At 39.8% G+C, this 22,079-nt stretch overlaps 1 protein-coding gene across 1 annotated transcript in view; it reads right to left on the bottom strand.

Moving 5' to 3' along the window:
* LOC140739492 (slit homolog 3 protein-like) overlaps positions 1-22,079 on the bottom strand; it is a 611,537-nt gene that overhangs the window by 237,963 nt on the left and 351,495 nt on the right. Inside the window, exon 5 of the mRNA XM_073067845.1 lies at positions 8,609-8,680. Coding sequence (XP_072923946.1) covers positions 8,609-8,680 — 72 coding nt within the window. The remainder of the gene's footprint in view (positions 1-8,608; positions 8,681-22,079) is intronic.

Here is a 22,079-nt window from a genome sequence, read left to right as displayed (position 1 = left end):
AGTTATGCACCCAGACAGGATGCTTTCTATAGTGCAGCAATTAAAAACTGGTAAGGGTCAAAGACAACATGCCAAATTTCTTTAGCTTCATGCATTTGTGAGCATTCTTGGCTATGTGGTTGAATCAGGACAGGCTGTTGGCAATGCTCACTCTAGGAAGTTGAAGCTCTCAACTTCAACAAGAGCATGTGCTCCATCCCCTGTGTTTTGCTGACACTGAGGTAAAGGTTGTTGTCAAGACACCATGCTACTAAGTTCTCTGCCGCTTTCCCGTACCCCCACTCATCGTTACTTGACATACGGCCAACTACGATGGTATCATCTGCAAACTTGTACATAGAATTAGAGCAGAATATGGTCATGCAATCTTGAGTGTACAGGAAGAAGAGTAGGGGGCTGAGGGTACAAACATGGGGAGCACCAGTGTTATAACATCATACTGACTATAGTCACCAGGGACTTATGTCATACTAAAGAGCAATTAGGGAGACATGTTTGAGGACAAGGGAAAATTTGAAGCGGTTGGGTATTTAACCTTTATAACTACAATGAATAGCCTGTGGTTGCTGAGAATGTAGCTGGAAGCATTGAAAGCAGGATTTATCTGCTTTGGGGATAAGAAGGGTTCTGGAGTAGAGAATGCAAACCAGCATTTGGTATCTGATCTTCTTCACTTGAATGGGTAGGAATTAGTTATTAACAGAACAGCATCTGCTGGGATGGTAATTGTGTGTTTGTTTTCCAAAGGTTGTGTCATAGGATAACACATCCAAAGCCAAATTTTCTGGGACAGTCTGAGGCCTTAGTTAAATATCAGTGATCCTATACAATTTTAATCTTTCATTCAATCTACTGTTTTTATGAATGGTGCTGAGGAATAATAGAACATTCACTTTATTTTTAAACTTTTTGAATGATTTGATTAGTTTATCAATAAGTTATTTAATTCATTTTTTATTTAGTGATAGAGCCCTTTGGGCCACGCCACTCTTGCAATCACCTGACAAACCCGATTAATCCTAACCTAATCACGGGACAATTTACAATAAGCAGTTAATCTACTAACCAGTACATCTTTAGACTGTGGGATGAAACTGGAGCACCTGTGGAAAACCCACACATTCCACAGGGAGAACATACAAACTCCTTAGAGAATGGTGCCAAAGTTGAACTTCAAACGCCAGACCGACTTGAGCTGTAATAATGACATGCTAACCTCACGTGGTGCCCCATTAGTATGACAATAGTCATTCTTAAAGATGAAAATGGCCACCTCAAATCCCTTTCAAACCATTAGACACAAGGTATACGGTAGATACAGTCTAGAGCAGCACACTCAGTAGGTCGGGCTGCATCCATAGAGGGAAATAAAGATGAGTTCCTCCAGCGTTTAATATATTTATTTATTTATTTAGAATTAAAGCATGGAGCAAGCCCATCCTGGCAAACAAGACACACTGCCCAGCAATACCTCTATTTAATCCTAGCCTAATCACAGGGCAATTAACAATGACCAATTAACCTATCAACCGATAAGTCTTTGGACAGTGGGAGTAAATCGGAGCACCCAGAGGAACCCATGTGGTCACGGGGAGAATGTACAAACTCCTTGGAGATGGCGCCAGAATTGAACTCCAAACTCTGACTGCCCCGAGCTGAAATAGCGCTGTGCTAACTGCTACACCACCATGGCGACTTTTGTGAAGTAGCAATAGATAATAACTTTGTCAGTTGTCTCAGGTAGGGGTTGATAAAAAGGCATGAAACTCACAGAGAAACAAAATGTAAATACCGTAAAGGCATATTTGGCAAAATGTAATTATTGTCAACAATAGTTCTTAAACCTTTTGCCAAATCAATTCACTTATTCAAAAAAAGTTTTGTTGCAGCATGGAATGGCGCAGCTCATTGTGTCTAATTTAAGCCCTGCACTTTCCGTGGGGAATGTCTAAAGATGAAGCTTGATATGAACTTCACTTTATTTTAGTCTGTGTAATATTGACCAGAAATTGCTTACTTGTCAAAATCTGAATGGCATTGAGCAAGTGTATTGTGAACAAAATTCTGTGGGGACCAACCAGACTCAGTAGGACCAAAACAATGTGTTGATGATCAGAAAAAAAATAAAGGTGTGATATAAAAGCAGAAGATATAAACAAAAGGATCATGGATCATATAGTATTTGGCACATTGTACGAATGCCAGCTCTTTGTAAAAGATGTATAGATAATTTTGTTCACTAGATTTGTTCAATTTTGTTAATAGATTCATTATTAGTCAGGGCTTGGAGGGATATGGGGAGAAAACAGGAGATTGGGGCTGAGAGGGAAATGGATCAGTCATGATTTGCTCCCTTTTTGTTTTTCTGCTGGGATTTTTTTGTTCATGTTGGAATTGTGGATTTAATATGAAATTTAGGAAAAGGATGGTACTTGTTTTCAGTCTTGCAATGTCATAGTTATGCTCATTTGCCTAAAGAATGGCTGTCATTGCATTGTCATGGAATGACCTGATCTAATTGCTCATGGACGCTAATGGATGCTAACAAACGGAGGGACCCTGAAGTTCACATCCACAGAAAATGGCAACACCTAGAGATAGGGCGATGAAGGTATATGGATGGCATCAAGAGTCTGCCGCTGCTATAACTTGGAGCAAAAGCAAACTGCTGGAGGAACTCAGTAGGCTGGGCAGCAACTGTGGGAGAGAAGGGAGATTCAATGCATCAGAGCATCAGTTTTATGGCACGTTTGCCTTCATAGGATAGGTCATAGAATGTGAAATTTGGGATGTTGTGCTAAATTTTACAAAACATCGGTTGGAACACACTTGGAGTAATGTGAGTATTTTTGGTCACCACGCTGTAGGAAGGATGTGATTGCACTGAAGAAACTCCAAACGAGATTCCCCCAGGATGCTGTTACGGAGAGGTATTGGTTAAGCTTTATTGCTTTCCATCAAGTGCAGGAAGCTGAGGTGTGACTTTATAATGGTATATAGAATTGAGAGCGGCGTGGACAGGACACATATACAGAATTGTTTTCCAGTTGTAGTGATGTTAAAAACAAGAAGGTATAGATTTCACGTGAAAGGAAGGAGTTTTAAAGGAGAGCTGAGGGGTAAGTTTTTTACATGATAAGTGGTTGATATCCTGAATTTGCTTTCTGAGGAGGTGATGGAGTCAAATACAATTAAAACCTCAAGAGATAGGCAATACATAGAAGGATATGACCTAGCACAGACAAACGAGATTATTGTAGACGGACAAACAAAAAGTTGTCAAGGATATGGTGGGTTGAAGGCTCTGTTTCTGGGCTGTAAGCTCTAGTACTTATATGCTATTTCTCCAGGAACTCTGCTGTTTTCACATTCAACCAGCATTGACTCTATCTCCAGGCAGCTTCATGACCTCATCACTCACATGTAACAGTGAGCCTTTCTTTCACTATACTTCAAACTTCCAATGTGCAGCTATTGACCCCTAACACTCCTCTGGGTGCATGATACGCTAGAGGCACTGAAGGCACACATGTAGAAGGAATCAGAGAAGGTCTCACTATCCAAGATCTTAATTAACCAGAGTTGTAGGACCCACACGTACCCAGCAATGTCCATTCAGGCAACTGTTCACCAAAGCAGTCCTCGCCAAAACCTATAACCTCCTCTGACCTCGAGTAAAACTTGACATAAGAGAACAGTCTGTTGGGATCATGTAGATACCAGAGCAGAAAAAGGCCACTCAGCCCCCCAAACCTGTGTCATAATATCTTTTCTTAAATAAGTGTTCCAAAATTGTGCATATTTCATCAGGTATGTCCTTACGTTGCACAGTGAAGCTAGTTATTGATCTGCGGGATGCAGAATCAGGTCATGAATCTCATTTCAACTATGGTTCCAATCCTCTGCCAATTGCCTAGATGAGACTTCTCAACCTCTTATATTGTAGCCACAAAGCAGAAAGGGGTTCCTGAAAATCAGGAAGATCTCTCACTTTTGGGGACCCTTAGTAATGGGCAAAGGTGACTTTGCAAGGCCTGTTTTTAATTTCTGATTATTGCATGCCATTGTTGTTTTAAGCCACTGGTGATAATGAGTTTTGATTACTTTTGTGAGTGAAATGACCTGGTTACTCATATTCAGTCAGGCCTAAAAATCACCCTTCTCCTGAAATAATGTAAAGCATGGATTTTTGAAATAAAATCTTTCTCAGGAGTCCAACATAATGGTATATCAGCTGGCTGTTTATCTTTAGGTCACCAACTGTTGTTCTCCATTTTGGGTCATTGAATGTGGTCTCTGGATATTGCTGCCATGCGCACCTGGTGACAGCATGCACATCGGAAAAGGTGTGCCCCAATCTGCTGCGGGAAGGCTCACCCAGGTCTTCAGCCCAGAATGTTCAGAACTTCCAGGAGGACCTTGTCTCAGCTTGAAGTTTTGTCAGATTGAGTAAGTCCAAGAGGTTTGTCTGTTTCTGGTCTGTCGAGCTAGCTTCGAAAAAAAGTTTAAATAGAGAATGAGGCAATCCTTTTAATTTTCTGATATAATGGTGTGTTGTTGGTTCTGAGAGCTTCAGAGCACATGTAATGTGGCTGTGTGATCTGGAGATCTACTCTAAGATAGGTTAGTACCATGAAGGCTGCTGAGAAGTTGTCTGGTGTGTCTGCCCAGCTGTTAAGACCTATGCTCTGAGAACTTTTTGAACAACAGATCTTGTCTGATAGAATTCAGCAGAGTTGCGGTCATTCCTGTTGTTCCCAGATGGTTCGAAGACTAATTACAACAAGCATCCTCCAACATTGTCACTGCAAATTCCTGTACATCCACTGGAAGGAAAAGTGAACCAGCTGTGACATCTCCCAAGCCAAAATACTCAGCGCTGAGGTCCTAACCACAATCAGTTATGTCTGATGGACAGAGACCTTGGTCCAATCCTGAGTCTGGGAGGTCTCTGTGTTAACATTGAATGTTCTTCCTGTCACAGTGTGGATTTCCTCTGGCTGCTCTGCTTTCTTCCCGCAGTCCCACAAAGGCATGCATTAGCAGGCTCAATGGCCTCGATATATTGTCCCTTGTGTGCAAGTCAGTGGCAGGATCTTTGGAGAGCTGATGAGAATGCAGGTAAATAAAAACAAGGGACTAATATAGTGTAAATGGGTGCTGATTTGGTGAGCTGACGGGCCTATTCTATAATAGATCTTTCAATAAATCATGACTCTGACTCTAGTAAGGAGTGTAGCAAGGATGGAGCTGAGCACAATGCAGGGTGTAAGGCAGGTTAAAAGACAGAGTATTGGAGAAGCATTGATGTACAGAGGGATCTTCAGGTGCAGATCCAGTAGTTCACTGGAAGCCCCAACATAAGTGGACAGACAGGCTGGTAAAGAAGACATATGATATGCTTCCCTTTATTGGTTAGGGCACTGAGTCCAAAAATTGGGAAGTCATGTTGCAGCTATATAATGTTAGGCTTCATTTGGAGCACTGTACATTTCTGGTCACAATACTGCAGGAAGGAGCTGAAGGTTCTGAAGACAGTGCAGAAGATGATTACTGAAATGTTGCCTAGAGAATATTTGCTGTAAGGAGAAAATAGACAAACTTATATTTTATTATATCTACAGTGACAGAGACTGAGGGACAACCTGAAAATATTACAAAATTCTCAAATTCTCAAAGACACAGGTGGGGTAGATTGAGAATAGTTTTTCTCAAGGTGGATTTGTCAAATCTAGCAGGCATAGGTTTAAGGTGAGAGGGGAATAATTTGAAGGAAATTTGTTTTATTTATGTACTTATTTGGAGATACAGTGTGGAACAGGCTTTTCCAGCCGAATAGGCCATGACCCCCAGAAACCCACCTATTTAACCCTAGCTTAATCACGGGGCGATTTACAATGACCAACAAACCTACTAACCAATACATCTTTGGACTGTGGAAAGAAACCAAAGCACTCAGAGGAAATCCACATAGTCACGGGCAGAATGTACAAACTGCTTATAAACGGTGCCCTAAAGTCCAACACCTGAGTTGTAATAACATCCTGCTAGCCATTTTACTGCAGTGGCACCCACCGTGTTCTGTGTTTTACATGCAGAAATGGGAGGCATAGATACGGCAGTGATATTTAAGAGGTATTTAGGCACATGAAAAAGAATATGGGCAACATGTAGGCAGATGATTGTGGTTAGTTAGACTGGTATCATGTTTGGCGTAGTCCATGTGACTGAAAGGCCTATTGTGCTGTATTGCTCTGGGTTCTATGAGTTTCAGGTGAGTGGACAGTAATGGACATTGATGTCTGAAGGTCAACCGAAAGATCTCTGGACAAATTTTGTTGACAGAAGTATGTCACAATAAGGGAAGAACTTAACAACTACACAACAGCTTTCCCAGGCTTTGACTGTTCCAAAGTAGCTGGAAGTAATTGTGGTGTTGAATGGTTAATTTGCAACCACCCTACAGACAAGTAGGACCTACAATAAGATAAATAAGCTATTTTAGTTTTGTTGAAGTTGGTGGAGTGAGCCAAGGGGCAAGGGGAATTTACACACCTTCTTCAATTCTGAATGATGTGTTAATCAGTGTCGCATTATGAGTGTTTACAACAGGTGCCACTTCCCACTGCAAATCCTCAATTTCCAATTCGACTGAGGAGTCTTGTAACTTGGGCTGATACGGATTTACTCAACTGCCATAAGTGTAAAGTCAGCACCATTCATGCCCAGGTACTTCATGCTATCATATCTGCAACCTGGAATCTTTCTCTGAAAGTCAGTTCTAATGAAAAAAATTCTGTTGAAAAGCTGGAGAAGAAATATTATCCTGTCTTCCAAAGGACTGGAAGCAACTGAATAATAAAATGGATGTGAAAGAGAGGGCATTATCAAAATGACATATTCAGAGGTCATGGCTTCAATAAAGCTGCTGGAAATCGTAATTAAGAATTACAATATATTGTATGATAAATTAGCTCTCTTTTGTGCTTAACCACATGCATTCCTTGAAACATTTACTCAATAAATATAAATCACTTCAACCACTTCACTTAGCCATGTAAGAAAAAGCAATATGTGATCCTACAAGTAACTTAGGTTTCTTTTTAAGCTTATGCTGGTGAGATTAATTCATCATGGGTATCTGCAAGTTACAATGCTCTCATTTTGGAATTTAGAAAGGGGAGTTGATGTAAGTTTTGTTTTTCTGACTCTGGTTGTAAGGATTGATCTGAAAAACCCAGATTTAATTATTTGAAAATTAAATACACATGGATACATGTATTTTGTTCATTCGACTTCTATTCAAAACATGGAAGCATTAACAAAAGAAGACAGGAATGTTAGTTCTGATATAAAGTTGCACCTTTCCTGCCACAGTCTAACATCATTGTCTTTAAGGTGCTGGGGAAAATTCAAACAAAAGCACAAGGTTATTGTACATGAGGCTAACTTCCCAAATTTTCTTCACCTCCAATTCCTTCAAGATTCATTGTTCCCTTCCGCCTCATGATCATCCTTGGGCAGTGTAGGTGAAAAGGGAGCATGGCAGCCCCAGAAACCAGCAGACTGAAAGGGAAAGCTGGGCTCAGAAGAGCAGAGGAAGCCTGGGGCAGGAAATATTGAATACTGTGACAGGCTTAATGTACTGGTGATCTACAGTCCTGTTACAGTCTTCTTCCTATCTAGAGACTGTTCACACATTGTGCTGTAAGATACAGTAATGTTAAATTGATCAATATAACTGGCTCAACTAATCATTTAATTACAGGAAAATATGGAGTATAGATGTGAATTAACTATTGTAAGCAAATTATTGCCCTAGCTTGCAATGATTAAACCTCAATCCAAATATTTTGAATTCACATCCAAAGCTATTTATCACATTTATATTTCTGGATTATTTTATCAATTTAAGATGATGGAAGCAAAATGGGGAAGAAAAGCTGAATTTAGAATTACATACAAGTATCAATTTCAAAAGCAACAGCTCAACTTAGATGTTATATAACCTCTTCAATGCCCTCTCAAGTCAAGTGAAAGATAAATGGGAAGCAAGGACAAAACATCACTGTATAAAAATTTAAACTTAGAAGATCACCTTCATTTTCAACAAAGACTGAATATTTTCTTTAAAAAAACAACAATTGCTGGAAATCTTAAATAAAAGCTAAAAATCATGAAAAGACTCAACAGGTCAGGTAGCATAAATTGGTTAAGAAGAAGAGTGAATGTTTCAGGCCAATAATCATCTGATGAAAAGTTTTCAACCTGAAACGGTGACCTTGTTTCTCACTCTACAGACAGTTCCCAAGTTGCTGAGTATTTCCAGATTTTTTATTTTTTTTTAATACAGTAAGTTGTTTTCAAGGTGTGTGACCATCTGACTCCACTCTGTATTTGATTCTTCACAAAGTGCCTCAGACATATCGCATTGAGGCAAGGGAAATGGTTCATTGCTGTGGGCTACCTGTTTTTAGAGCTCATGGCAACAAAGAATTTTCAGGCTTGTTGCAACAAAGGTTCAGAATGCAGCATAAAACGTGACACAACTCAGAAATATTTGGTGTCATACTCATGACATTTGTGAAAATATTACGGTGACACTCACAGATTTTTGATGTCAACAATTCCACGGAAAGCCTTCCTGGGAAGAGCTGGAATGCGGTTCTCACTTAGATCACTGTAAATAAGAAATAGTAGATTTACTATTGGAATTCAAGATAGCAGAAGGAAGTTTTGACAAAAGGGAAAGTGTTACATTGAAGAGCAGCTTTTGCAATAATTGACAAATAGCTGGTCAAATGGCTTCGAACAAAGTGTGATTATTTCATGCAATGAAAAGAAATTCAAATCTTTAGACACACTTAGCTTTTGTAGAGTTTAAACCACAATAATTGACTAAACATTTAATTAACCTATTTAGAGCTTCATTAACAGAATAATTTAAAAATAGCACAGTGTTTCCAAGTGTTTAAATTAACATTCTGTTCAAAAAACTGATTTTAATTTTCTCAGTATTTTTTTTAAATTTGGCAACATTTGCCCAAGGAGGAAGAAGGCCAATCAATTCTAATTCTCATGAGATTTTCATTCAGTAACAGTCATAGTCTTGGAACAGACAGCCAAAGAGAGGAAGAAATGCATTTTCAGACAGACAATGAAGACAGAAAGAGAGACAAAGATGGAAATGAAAAAAAAAGCTGGGTGAATCACACAAAGGCAGAGGCATATATCTAGCTGACAAAAGTAAAGGATGGATAGAGAAAGGGATGGAGATTTTATTTAACTGCATGCAACCTATGACCAAGGAAAGTATTTAAAAAGAAGGGAATCAGAGAGCAAGAAAAACAACCACAGGAACAAAATGAGAAATGGAATTTAGGTGATGCAGAGGGTGAGGAAGATCAGGAAGAAGAGGTAACAAAAGAGAAGAATAGTGAAGGATTCTAATGGAGAAAGTAAGTGGGAAGAATATGAGAAGACAGATGTGAGTAGGGGAAATTGTAATGAAAACATAGGAATAACTTGGGAAATTAGTGATATGTAGGATAGAACTCAGGGAGGGAGTATTGGAGAAGGACATTTGATGTCAAACAAAAAAAAAAGGCATTTAGTAAGAAAATTAATCCTTTTAACCACTTTGAATGGCTCATGTTTGTATGAATGATGTAATTTAAATTGGCAAGTTTCAGTAACTAATGTTTCCATTTAAAACATAAACATATGAGAAACACAGAAATTACAACCTATTCTTCATTTGGTTTTAACGTTCACAAAACTGAACCAAAATTCTGATACATTTCACTTTTCAAACTATTGCCTTTGATTCCTTAACCGATCCAGTAACATACATATTATGACACAAATATGTCAAATCTTTGGGGAACAAAATATTTTTACAAAAGCTTGTTAGGAACTTCATAAAAATGCACTTCCACAAAAAACAAACCTTTCTAAGAGCTAGTACTTTGAGTGCTCTAATTTGTATCATCTTTGTCCAAAGCAGGGCAGTGAGAATAAGGTTTGGGTTCAAAATTCTAAGACAGCTCCAAATCTAGATATGGTGGAGAGGATTATTTTTTTACATAGTTGTCCGAGGCCTCCACAGCATCACAGAGAAAATCAGCATTTGATGTTTGCTCCCAGTCTGGTTTCACCCAGAGTTGATTGTGCTAGATATCATTTCTGGGTGAATCCAGGCACAAAGTGAAATTTGGCCAGACACCTTGAAGGTGTTGTTCACATTAATACACTGGATATTTCTTAAACACACTGAATGATGTCATTATTCCAGTAATACCAAGTTAATTGCAGCAGAAAATTCCACACTCTGCCTGTCATTGACAGTCTCAGTAGAACTGGAACTCATCATATGTGTTTATTGTACTTCCCACTATTGAAAAAGGGCACGATTCTGACATTTGACAAGTAAAGATTTCATCTATTTTGATCTTAATTAGCAACATCTTGGACGCTGGGCACCACTCCCCTCACTGCAGGTAACCACAAATACATTCACATATCCACAAGTGCTCTTTTTATGTGGTAGCTCTTTATTATGGAAGGGAGAGGCTTTCATTCTGTCAATGTGCAGGTAATTATGGATATAATAAGAAATTTCTGGTGGTCCACGCTGTGTTTCCAGGAAGCAAACATGGCTCCTTAATCCTTGTGTTCTGGCACATGTGAAATGCTTCATATTGCCCAGGAGAAGGGATCCTGCTGTGAAAGGCTGGCCAGTACTTTCTTGGCAACCCCTACCAGTGTGCCTTCAAGCACAGCAGCAGAATGCTCTGACTCTGGCTCTGCACAGACCCCAGGATAGAGGAGGAAGCTGAAACGTTGATACGTGCTTTGAAATGGGGTGCCTCCCACAAAGCAGATGGAGTAGAGTTCATCCAGATGTGCTGCATGCTGGGGAACCACTGATAAACAGAGCAGCACCACGTAGGTTCAGAGGCTGAAGCCCTTGAGGCAGAGCCCTGAGGAAAGTCAGAGCGAAAGGTACAGGAGGAAGCCAAGGTTCCCAGCAGCCAGCGAGGCATGGAGATCGTAGGCATTGGGAGCTTGTCTGCACACTGCTATCTTCAGCACCTACGTTGTACAGCAGATGCAGGAACTCCCTCACACTCTCTTGTGCAGGTCCTCGCACTGACTATAACACAATCATCAATGAATTCCTTCTCTAGTTTCTTTAATGGCTGAGAGAATGTCCCAGTATGTCTTGAAGTATGGCATTTCACCTAGAGAGCACAGATCCCCCTCCATAAGGATTCTGCAGAGCCATAGAGTGAAGTGTGTGTAATGTTGCAAATCCTGTGAGTGCAAGACATTTCTTACAGCATTTCCCCATTCTGAGGGATTTGTCTCTTGTGGGAGAAATAACTGCAGCCATCTCCAACCAGGCTGTGCTTGCCCAGGCACCCTAACAACCAGTATTGCCTTCCTGGTTTGTATCTTATCGACCAGGACTTCCTTGGCTTTATGAGTGTTTGTGGGAGCTCTTTAACATCCTCTCCTTCCTTCAAAGTGAGCCATGAGGTGCATTGCTAGTGTTTGACCTTTTAGAGCTGATTCCTTTCACTGACATCCACGCAACAATGAAGTAAAGTCCTTTCAAGAATCATGCGGTCCTGTCTCAGCATGTTTATGGGTATGAACCATGCTTACATCACTTCATATTTTGTCCTCTTGCACACTGTCTCAACAAACAGGATACTGGAGGAGCTCGACTAAGAAGGGAACTGCACCATTGTGTTTTAGGAACCCAAAACATCAACTGTCTATTTCCCCTTGTTGATGTTGCCAGAACCATTGAGTTCCTACATCATTGGATTTACTGCTCCAGATTCCAGCTTCTACAAGATTTTGTGTCTCCATTTCATAAGGACTCAATTAGGAGATGGCACACAGCCAGGTTTAGCTCACTGAAAGTGATGGCAATAAAATTCCTAGGCAGTATTTGAAAACATTATCACTATAGCCCACTTGACAAAATGTTTAAGCATTGCCGAGAACAAAACTGTCCAATCTGCTGTTATTAATGGATCAGTGAAGCTATTCCACAAATGGAGCAAAAGCCTGATTTCATTTGTTATGGACCACACAAACTTACTGCACCAACCCCGCCCTCTTCTCCCAGACTGCTTCCTCACCTTCAAGACCTGATTTTCAAATTGATTCTATAGAAAAACCGGTAAACTTCCTTCCTCCATCATCTTCACAACCGGTGAACTGTCCATCACCACATAGCAGTGGCAGCTCATTGAGCATTTAAAGAGGGAATATTTTTGAGCTTCTCTTCTGGCTATCTGGTGTGCATTGAGATCACTCCTCCCAGAATATGTCCAATTATTATCAAGATCCAGCACCGATGAGCACCAGAAGACATATCATTATTTTCTTTTCGCTTAACTTGACTTAATATATATATAGAAATTTGCCCACTATTAATGACTGTGTGGAATTTTTATTAGTATGAATCCAACCCTGGATTGAAATCAAATGGCATGGAACCACAAAAATAAAACAAATGCAGCCTGAATACAGAAGCTCGAACACTGCTTCCCTCTCTCTCCTACAAAATAAACACAATACATTCTGGAGATGAGATTCTACAGATGCTGGAAACCATGAATAATATACACAAAGTGATGGAAGAATGCAACAAGCCAGGCAGCATCTATGGAGACGTGGGAGGTAGTAGGTAAGAACAAGCAGAACCCAATCCCTGTTTTATTGGCGGGAGGATGTGATGAAGACAGATGAGCTGGAAATGGAGGAGATACGGGTGAAGGCAGCAACAATGATGGTGGAAATGAAACACCATTCTTTGAAAAAAAGAGGACATCTCAGATGTTCCAGATTGGAAAGGTTCAATCTAAGAACAGATGCAGTAGAGTCCAAGGGACCAAAAGAAGGGAATAGCATTTTTCCAAATGACAGGATGGGAACAGGTATAGACCAGATAGCCATGAGAGTCAGTAGGCTTGTAAATGCCAGTAGACAGTTTGTCTCCAGAGATGGCGACAGAGAGATCAAGAAAGGGGAGACAAAAGTCAGAGACAGACCAAATGAATTTGAGGGCAAAACGGTAGTTGAAGGCAAAGTTGATGGAAATGATAAGCTCAGCATGAGTGCAGAAACAGGATCGCTGCAGTCGTCAACGTAGCAGAGAAAAAGTTGGAGCAGTCCACGCTTCAAGCCTACACTGGTAATGCTCCTCATCTTTTCCTCAATGTCAACTGTTTATTCCCCCTCCATAGATGCTGCCTGATGTGTTGAGTTCCTCTAGCACTTCATGTGTGTTGCACAACAGCTGTTGTCACTAAACTGACACCAAACTGCAAAGAGCTCAAGAAATAAAGTATTATTTGAAGCAATGTAAACATGGAGACATCTTCATGGATACTGAAAGGGCTGGATTGCAAGCTTGTTGTTACATTTTTTGGAGCTTAACAGATTGGGGAGGAGCAATGACTGCATGGTTTAGACCATGCAAAATTGCAATGCTTTAGGAAGCTTTTCTTAAGGAGTATTGGAATGCAGTTTAACTGATTGTGTATGATGTTTCCCTGTAATTTTTCAAGAGGCTGTCTTGATTCATGACTGAACATGGTCCACATAAAAGCAAATTGGTTAAGGTTCTGTGGCTTTGCGCAGGATTTGAGGACTTGGCTTCCAAACACCCTCTTCCTGAGATGGCAAAAGGCTGGGCAGGCACATTGAAAGCTGTTGTAAAACTCTGGCTAGGCCACATCTGGAGTATTGCATAAAGTTCTTGTCATAGGAAGGATGTCGAGGCTTTGGAGAAGGTGCAAAAGAGGTTTACCATAATACTGCCTAGTTTAAAGGGCATGTGCTATCATGAGAGGCTGGATAAACGGGTTGTTTTCTTTAGAGTAGCAGAGGCTGAGGGGAGATCTGATAGAAGTTTAGATAGAGTAGATAGAGAGAGGAGCATAGTTAGTGTAGACAGGGAGAATCTGTTTCCCAAGATTGAAATCTCTAATACCAGAGCTCATGCATTGAAGGTGAGAGAGGTAGATTCAAGGGAGATGAGAGGGGTAGGTATTTTACTCAGAGTGGTAGATGCCTGGAATGTGTTGCCTGGTATGGTGGTAGAGGCAAATACATCAGAGGTTTTAAGAGATGTTTGAATGGGCACATAGATGTAAAGAAGATGGTGGATTGTGGACTTTGTGTAGGCAGGAGGGATTATTGTGTGGGTGTTTTTAACTTGCTTTTTAGCTGGTTCAGCGCACCATTGTAGGTCAACTGGCTTGTTCCTATATTGTACTGTTCTATGTTCTATATGTTATCTTCAGTATCTGCCCTCACAGAGAGGTGGTCCACATTTTCCATGCTCTTGCTATAAAGCTTCATTGTTGGATGATGGTGTAGTACGGGGTAGCAGAACACCTTTGTTTGTGGATGCTGACTGTGAGCCCATCCTGTTGTATATTTCAATGAACCAGTTAATGGTGGGAACCTAACAGAAGCAGTATTGGTACACTACAGTTTGACTTATAAGGTTGGGATGATTTTCGTTCTTGTTTGGGGATAATGTAAATTGAACAGCTTCCCATTAGTCCCATAGATTATTTTTACTCCATCAAGAAGCTCGTTAAGGTGAAATGGTGTGCCTTAGGCTACGTCCACACTAGACCAGATAAATCTGTAACCAAAGCTTTTTCTCTTTATTTTGACCCTCTGTCCACACTGAAACGGCGTTTTCCTCCCCCGAAAACTGAGCTTTTCTAAAATGCTCTCCAGAGTGTGTAAATCTGAAAGCGCTGGTTGGGCGGTGTAGTGTGTACGGGGTAACCGGAGCTTTTTAAAAACAATAAGTCAGACTGGACAGACTAGAAAAAGTTAAAACAACGGACAAGATAACACTGATACAGACATTAAAACACTTATACATTTAACAAGGTGCTTTATTAATGCAACAGAGTTAGTCAGTTTTTCAATGTTTGTCATCAACCAGGTCAATCTGTCCGTGAACTCCCTGTTGATTGCTTCCGCACGCTCCAGTATTTGTTATTTTTACTTTTAAGTTCTCCTGCGTGAGAGCCGACAGCTGTCCGTCATTTTAAGTTTTTCTAGTCTGTAACTACACAAACATGCACTTTTACACCGAGATTTGACACCAAACATGTCGCTTATTTTCAGTAGATGTGTCCTGTGCATGCGCAGTAGGAGGAGATTCGCCAAAATCTCTGTTCCAATGTCGACAGAGATACTTTTAAAAATGCATAGTGTGGACGCCTGTCGTTTTTACGTGAAACTGGCTTTTTCAACATTATCCAGTCTAGTGTGGATGTAGCCTAAGATTCTGAAAACTCAAAGCATTGGAAAAATACCACCAAATTCATTGGCAAGATAATCAACCAACATTAGTGTCCTCTTCGAGGTTAATATGCCCAGCATTAAGGACCTATTTACACTCAATTAGCTTCATTAGGCAGATTTCATTTTTTGCATACCTAAAACCAGATTCCCCAAATAGACGTATTCTGTCACTGTGAGAGATACCACTCAAACAAACAATTCAAGGATGCTCCCAGATCCCTTTTGAGAAAAGTGAAGAACCCTCATTGAATTCTGGTAATTATTAACCCACAAACTGTCAAAGTACAGTGCAGCACTGAGGATATCCAATCTATACTTTAGAAATACACAGAGGCTCATTTTAAATGGTGGAAGTAACTCCTTCTGACCCAACTGTGGCAGAGCTTGCTGTTCCTACATTGGCCTCATCAGCCACATTTGGAATCCACAAATATCGAGTGGAAGCAAGTCATCCTCATCTCCAAGAGACTTTCAAGAAAAGTAACACCCATGGATTTTGTGATCTACTATCCTTGTTTTGTGGTAAAATATAACTTTCCAAGGGTTGTTTATTGGCCCGGAGATCTTCATTAGTCTGTGGCCCCTAGAGAAAATCAAATAATTCAGTGGTAGGAAGTGCCACATCATATAACCATATAACCATATAACAATTACAGCAAGGAAACAGGTAATCTCAGCCCTTCTAGTCCGTGCTGAACGCTTACTCTCACCTAGTCCCACTGACCCATACTCAGCCCATAACCCTTCATTCCTTTCCTATCCATATACCTATCCAATTTTACTTTAAATGACAATACCGAACCTGCCTCTACCACTTCTACTGGAAGCTCGATCCACACAGCTACCACTCTCTGAGTAAAGAAATTCCCCCTCGTGTTACCCTTAAACTTTTGCCCCCTAACTCTCAACTCATGTCCTCTTGTTTGAATCTCCCCTACTCTCAAAGGAAAAAGCCTATCCATGTCAACTCTATCTATCTCCCTCATAATTTTAAATACCTCTATCAAGTCCCCCCTCAACCTTCTACGCTCCAAAGAATAAAGACCTAACTTGTTCAATCTTTCTCTGTAACTTAGTAAATTCTTAGAAGATTCTAGTAAATCTTCTCTGTACTCTCTCTATTTTGTTGACATCTTTCCTATAATTCAGTGACCAGAACTGTACACAATACTCCAAGTTTGGCCTTACCAATGCCTTGTACAATTTTGACATTACATCCCTACTCCTATACTCAATGCTCTGATTTATAAAGGCCAACATACCAAAAGCTTTCTTCACCACCCTATCCACATGAGATTCCACCTTCAGGGAACTATGCACCATTATTCCTAGATCACTCTGTTCTACTGCATTCTTCAATGCCCTACCATTTACCATGTATGTCCTATTTGGATTATTCCTACCAAAATGTAGCACCTCAGACTTATCAACATTAAACTCCATCTGCCATCGTTTAGCCCACTCATCTAACTGGCCTAAATCTCTCTGCAAACTTTGAAAACCTACTTCATTATTCACAGCGCCACCTACCTTAGTATCATCTGCATACTTACTAACCCAATTTACCACCCCATCATCCAGATCATTAATGTATATGACAAACAACATTGGACCCAATGCAGATCCTTGAGGTACACCACTGGTCACCGGCCTCCAACCTGACAAACAGTTATCCACCACTTCTCTCTGGCATCTCCCATCCACCCACTGTTGAATCCATTTTACTACTTCAATATTAATACCTAAAGATTGAACCTTCCTAACTAACCTTCCATGCAGAACCTTGTCAAAGGCCTTACTGAAGTCCATATAGACAACATCCACTGCTTTACCCTCATCAACTTTCCTCATAACCTCTTCAAAAAATTCAATAAGATTTGTCAAACATGGCCTTCCACGCACAAATCCATGTTGACTGTTCCTAATCAGACCCTGTCAATTCAGATAATTATATATACCATCTCTAAGAATACTTTCCATTAATTTACCCACCACTGACATCAAACTGACAGGCCTATAATTACTAGGTTTACTCTTAGAACCCTTTCTAAACAATGGAACCACATGAGCAATATGCCAATCCTCCGGGACCATCCCCATTTCTAATGACATTTGAAATATTTCTGTCAGAGCCCCTGCTATTTCTACTCTAACCTCTCTCAAGGTCCTAGGGAATATCCTGTCAGGACCCAGAGATTTATCCACTTTTATATTCCTTAAAAGCACCAGTACTTCCTCCTCTTTGATCGTCATAGTTTCTATAACTACCCGACTTGTTTTCCTTACCTTACACAATTCAATATCCTTCTCCTTAGTGAATACCAAAGAAAAGAAATTGTTCAAAATCTCCCCCATCTCTTTCGGCTCCACACATAGCTGTCCACTCTGATTCTCTAAGGGACCAATTTTATCCCTCACTATCCTTTTGCTATTAATATAACTGTAGAAACCCTTCGGGTTTATTTTCACCTTACTTGCCAAAGCATGAGGCTTGCATGACAGCTGGATTCTTCCAACCCATTAATTTGTCTGTTTATATGAATTTAAATGAGCTAAATTTGATTGGACATAAATAAACTAAAATACTGTTTTTCAATAGCAGCTTGTCAATTGCCAACTCAAGTACTTAAGTAATGGCTCTTTTCAGTGTCTTCCTTCCCTCTCACTCTTTGTTGCAGTTTTTCAATTTATAATACACAATGTAAATATGGTCAGCAGCTGAACATAAAGAATTCTCTGATAGTTAACAAACTAGAAATATTATTACTCTTATTTTACAAAGAACTGTAGTTAAAAACATAGATGTTCACAGTCAGCAAAAGAAGTCATTGATGTGTACTTATGCATGACCACGTCAGTGTCAATACGTATAGATTGTGTGATTAAACAACTTACATAAAACCCTTGATAACATGATCCAGTTCACCCAACCAGAAGCAGGAAATTAAACACCATAACTTCAGTTAAACTGAATAAAAGTAGTTTCAGTCCAAAGTTCGAAGTACATTTATAATCAAAGTATGTATTCTTTATACAACCTTGAGATTCACCTTGTTACAGGCAGCCACAAAACAAAGAAACCCAATAGAACCCATTAAAACAACAGAAGACGTCAAATACGCAATGTGCAGAGAGAAAAAGCAAATCATGCAAACAATAAACGTAAGCAAATAACATTCAGAACTGAAGTTTATGCTTCAGAGGCTCGATAGCTGCAGCTCAAGGCCTCTGTTCAGTGCAGAGGTAAGTAAACCTGACGGAGCAGTGGGCTGAGTTTCACTGCAGAGACAAATAAACAATGGGATTTATTTCCTCAGAAGGTAGTGAACTGCTGGTTATTCATGTGCATGGGTGCATGTACTGTAAGTCTGTACTTGCCTGTATGTGTGTGTGAGTGTGTGTGTCTATGTACGAGTGGGTGCATGCCTGTGTGTGTCAATGCGTCTGAGTGTGAGCGTGTTTGTGTGTGTATGTGTGCAAAACTGTTCCCTCTGAGCTGCATGGGTGCGCAGCCGTGCAGTAGCTAAAATGCTCCCACGCACGTAGCCTTTGTTGCCGTGCAACTGGAATTTTCTTTTATATGATGTTTATATAATTTTCAAATTACGTTAATATAATTTTGAAATTATGCTAATATAATTTTGAAATCTATGCTCATATAATTTTGAAATAACCTGTAGTGGAAATGAAATTTCCTATAAGACCGTCTTTGTGAGCATTTTGAAACTAACTGCATGTGACAGTATCATTACTGTTGAGGCAATAAATAAATTTGATAGCAACAACAGTCCTGATATTAATACACGGTGATGTTTATGGGGCAAATGTTATGCTTGGAAAGAATAATGGTGTTGTAGCAATTCTTCAATAAGAAATAAAGCATCTGTCTCAGTAATACTGTATTGCACACACTCCTGCAAACAGTGTATACAATGTTCAACAGGTCATTGGTTTAAAAAAGGTAAGCTAGAAGAATTAGATGTCACAGAATATGATGTTGTGTTATTTAGACCACTAAAGAAAGTAAGATGACTGTCAAGATATTTTGCTGTTACTGCTTTAATGAGGAATTACGAAGTTTTGATCCATTTCAAGAACATAATGATCTAATCAGCAACTACTACCTGAAGGTTTTGACCAATCCATAATATTGAGTACCACTAACTGTCCTTAACAACGTTTTATAAGATTTGGCCTTTATAAATTCCTTCAGAAAAGCTGTTTGAATACAATTGAAGCATTACAGTCTGCAAAAGCAAAAATCGACACATTACAGTCACAATATCTTAGTGATACTGTTTATTTTAGCAACCAAATGAAAGATCTGCTTGATCTGTAAGTTCTGATGTTGATATAATGTCTATTATTTGATTCATTCAATGTGTGTGTTATCATTTGAATAATAGAATTCCTGATGATGAGTTAAGAGATTGGCAAGCTTTTGACTTTGTTGCTATTGCAAACACAACTCATTTTGAATTTGGAAGAGAATATTGTATAACTAACAAAAAAATACTCAGCTACTGTTATGAACCACAACAAAAGCTTTGCCTCAAAATATTGCAACAATACTGTAATTTCAAATTTTTCATTTCTGAGAAAGTTAAGACTAGTTCAATTAAGACGTTCACTGATATGTTGAACTATGTGCTTAGAAATGAAGAATTTGGAGAACTGTCAAAACTTGTTGACAATGTTGGAACATTTCAAGCTTCTAGTGCTGACTGCGAATGTGGATTCAGTTTTACGAATTCAATCAAATGTAAATCCAGAAACAAACCAGAAGTGGAACATTTGGATGATATAATGAGGATTAAGTATCTATTAGGTAGATAAGTCCTCTGGTCCTGATGGGATGCATCCCAGGGTGCTGAGAAAATTGGCGGAGGTCATAGTAGACGTGTTGGTGATCATTTATCAAAACTCTCTAGTCTCTGGGCAGGTCCCGGCAGATTAGAAGAGAGCAGATATCACGGCACTTTTTTAAAAAGGATGTAGATAAAAGACTATAGGGCAGTTAGCTTAACATCTGTAGTCAGGAAAATGCTTGAAGCTGTCATTAAGGAAGAAATAGCAAAACATTTAGAAAGGAGTGGTTCCATTAGAAACAGCACGGATTCAGAAAGGGAAGGTCCTGTTTGACAAACTTACTGGAGTTCTTTGAGGACATAATGAGTGCAGTGGATAGAGGGGACAGGTGGATGTTGCTTATTTGGATTTCCAGAACGCGTTCGATAAGGTGCCGCACAAGAGACTTATAAATAAGATATGGATGCATGGAGTCGGAGGAAGTGTATTGGCATGGGTAGTGGATTGGTTAACCAATAGAAGGCAGAGAGTTGGTATAAATGGGTGTCTCTCCGGTTGGCAGTCAGTGATGAGTGGGGTGCCGCAGGGGTCGGTGCTGGGCCCACAGCTGTTTACCATTTACATTGATGATTTGGAAGAGGGTACTGAGGCGTAGCAAAATTTGCTGATGACACTAAACTGAGTGGAAAAGCAAATTATACAGAGGATGTGGAGAGTCTGCAGAGGGATATAGATAGGTTAAGTGAGTGGGCCACGGTCTGGCAGATGGAATACAATGTTGGTAAATGCAAGATCATCCACTTTGGAAGGAATAATAGAAGAGAAAATTATTAATTAAATGGTGAAAGATTGCAGCATGCTCTTGTGCAGAGGGACTTGGGAGTGCTTGTGCATGAATCGCAATAAGTTGGCTTGCAGGTACAACAGGTTATTAAGAAGACAAACAGAATGTTGGCCTTCATTGCTAGAGGGATTGAATTCAAGAGCAGGGAGGTCATGCTGCAACTATACAGGGTACTGGTGAGGCCGCACCTGGAGTGCTGTGTGCAGTTCTGGTCTCCATACTTGAGGAAGGATATACTGGCTTTGGAGGCCGTCCAGAGGAAGTTCACCAGATTGATTCCAGGGATGAAGGGGTTAACCTATGAGGAGAGATTGAGTCACCTGGGACTATACTCTGTGGAATTCAGAAGAATGAGAGGCGATCTTATAGAAACATGCAATATTTTGAAAGGGATAGATAAGATAGAAGTAGGAAAGTTGCTTTCACTGGTAGGTGAGACTCAAACTAGGGGACATTGCCTCAAGATTCAGGGGAGATTTAGGACGGAGATGAGGAGAAACTGTTTTTCCCAGAGAGTGGTGAATCTGTGGAATTCTCTGCCCAGGGAAGCAGTTGAGGCTTCTTCACTAAATATATTTAAGATACAGTTAGATAGATTTTTACATAGTAAAGGAATTAAGGGTTTTGGGGGAAAAGGCAAGGTAGACAGAGCTGAGTTTACAGACAGATCAACCATGATCTTATTGAATGGTGGGGCAGGCTCGGTGGCCTATTCCTGCTCCTTTTTCTTATGTTCTTACGTTATCTTTCATCTGGATGTGAAATTAATCTGGAGAATGTTTCTAGACAATGGATTTGTAATAAAGACAGTTGAGAAAATGTTAACAAAATATAATAGATTTTCTTTGTTATACTGCATTTCATTATACCGGCAATTAATATGTAAAATCAAAACTGTGTGATTTTTCAATTTCCATTCTCAATGTTCATAGTATGCATATTACAAAAATCTAATTTAAAGTGCCACAGTTCTTAGGCCATGTACAAAGTTCCTACTCAGAACAAACTGGTTGGTCTGCGCAGCTGTGAAACATTTAGAGGGAATGTTGGTTTGCAAGTGTGTGTGTTTTTG

This window comes from Hemitrygon akajei, chromosome 15, assembly GCF_048418815.1.
Source record: "Hemitrygon akajei chromosome 15, sHemAka1.3, whole genome shotgun sequence".
Lineage (NCBI taxonomy): Eukaryota > Metazoa > Chordata > Chondrichthyes > Myliobatiformes > Dasyatidae > Hemitrygon > Hemitrygon akajei.
This window is presented reverse-complemented; position numbering and strand designations above follow the sequence as displayed.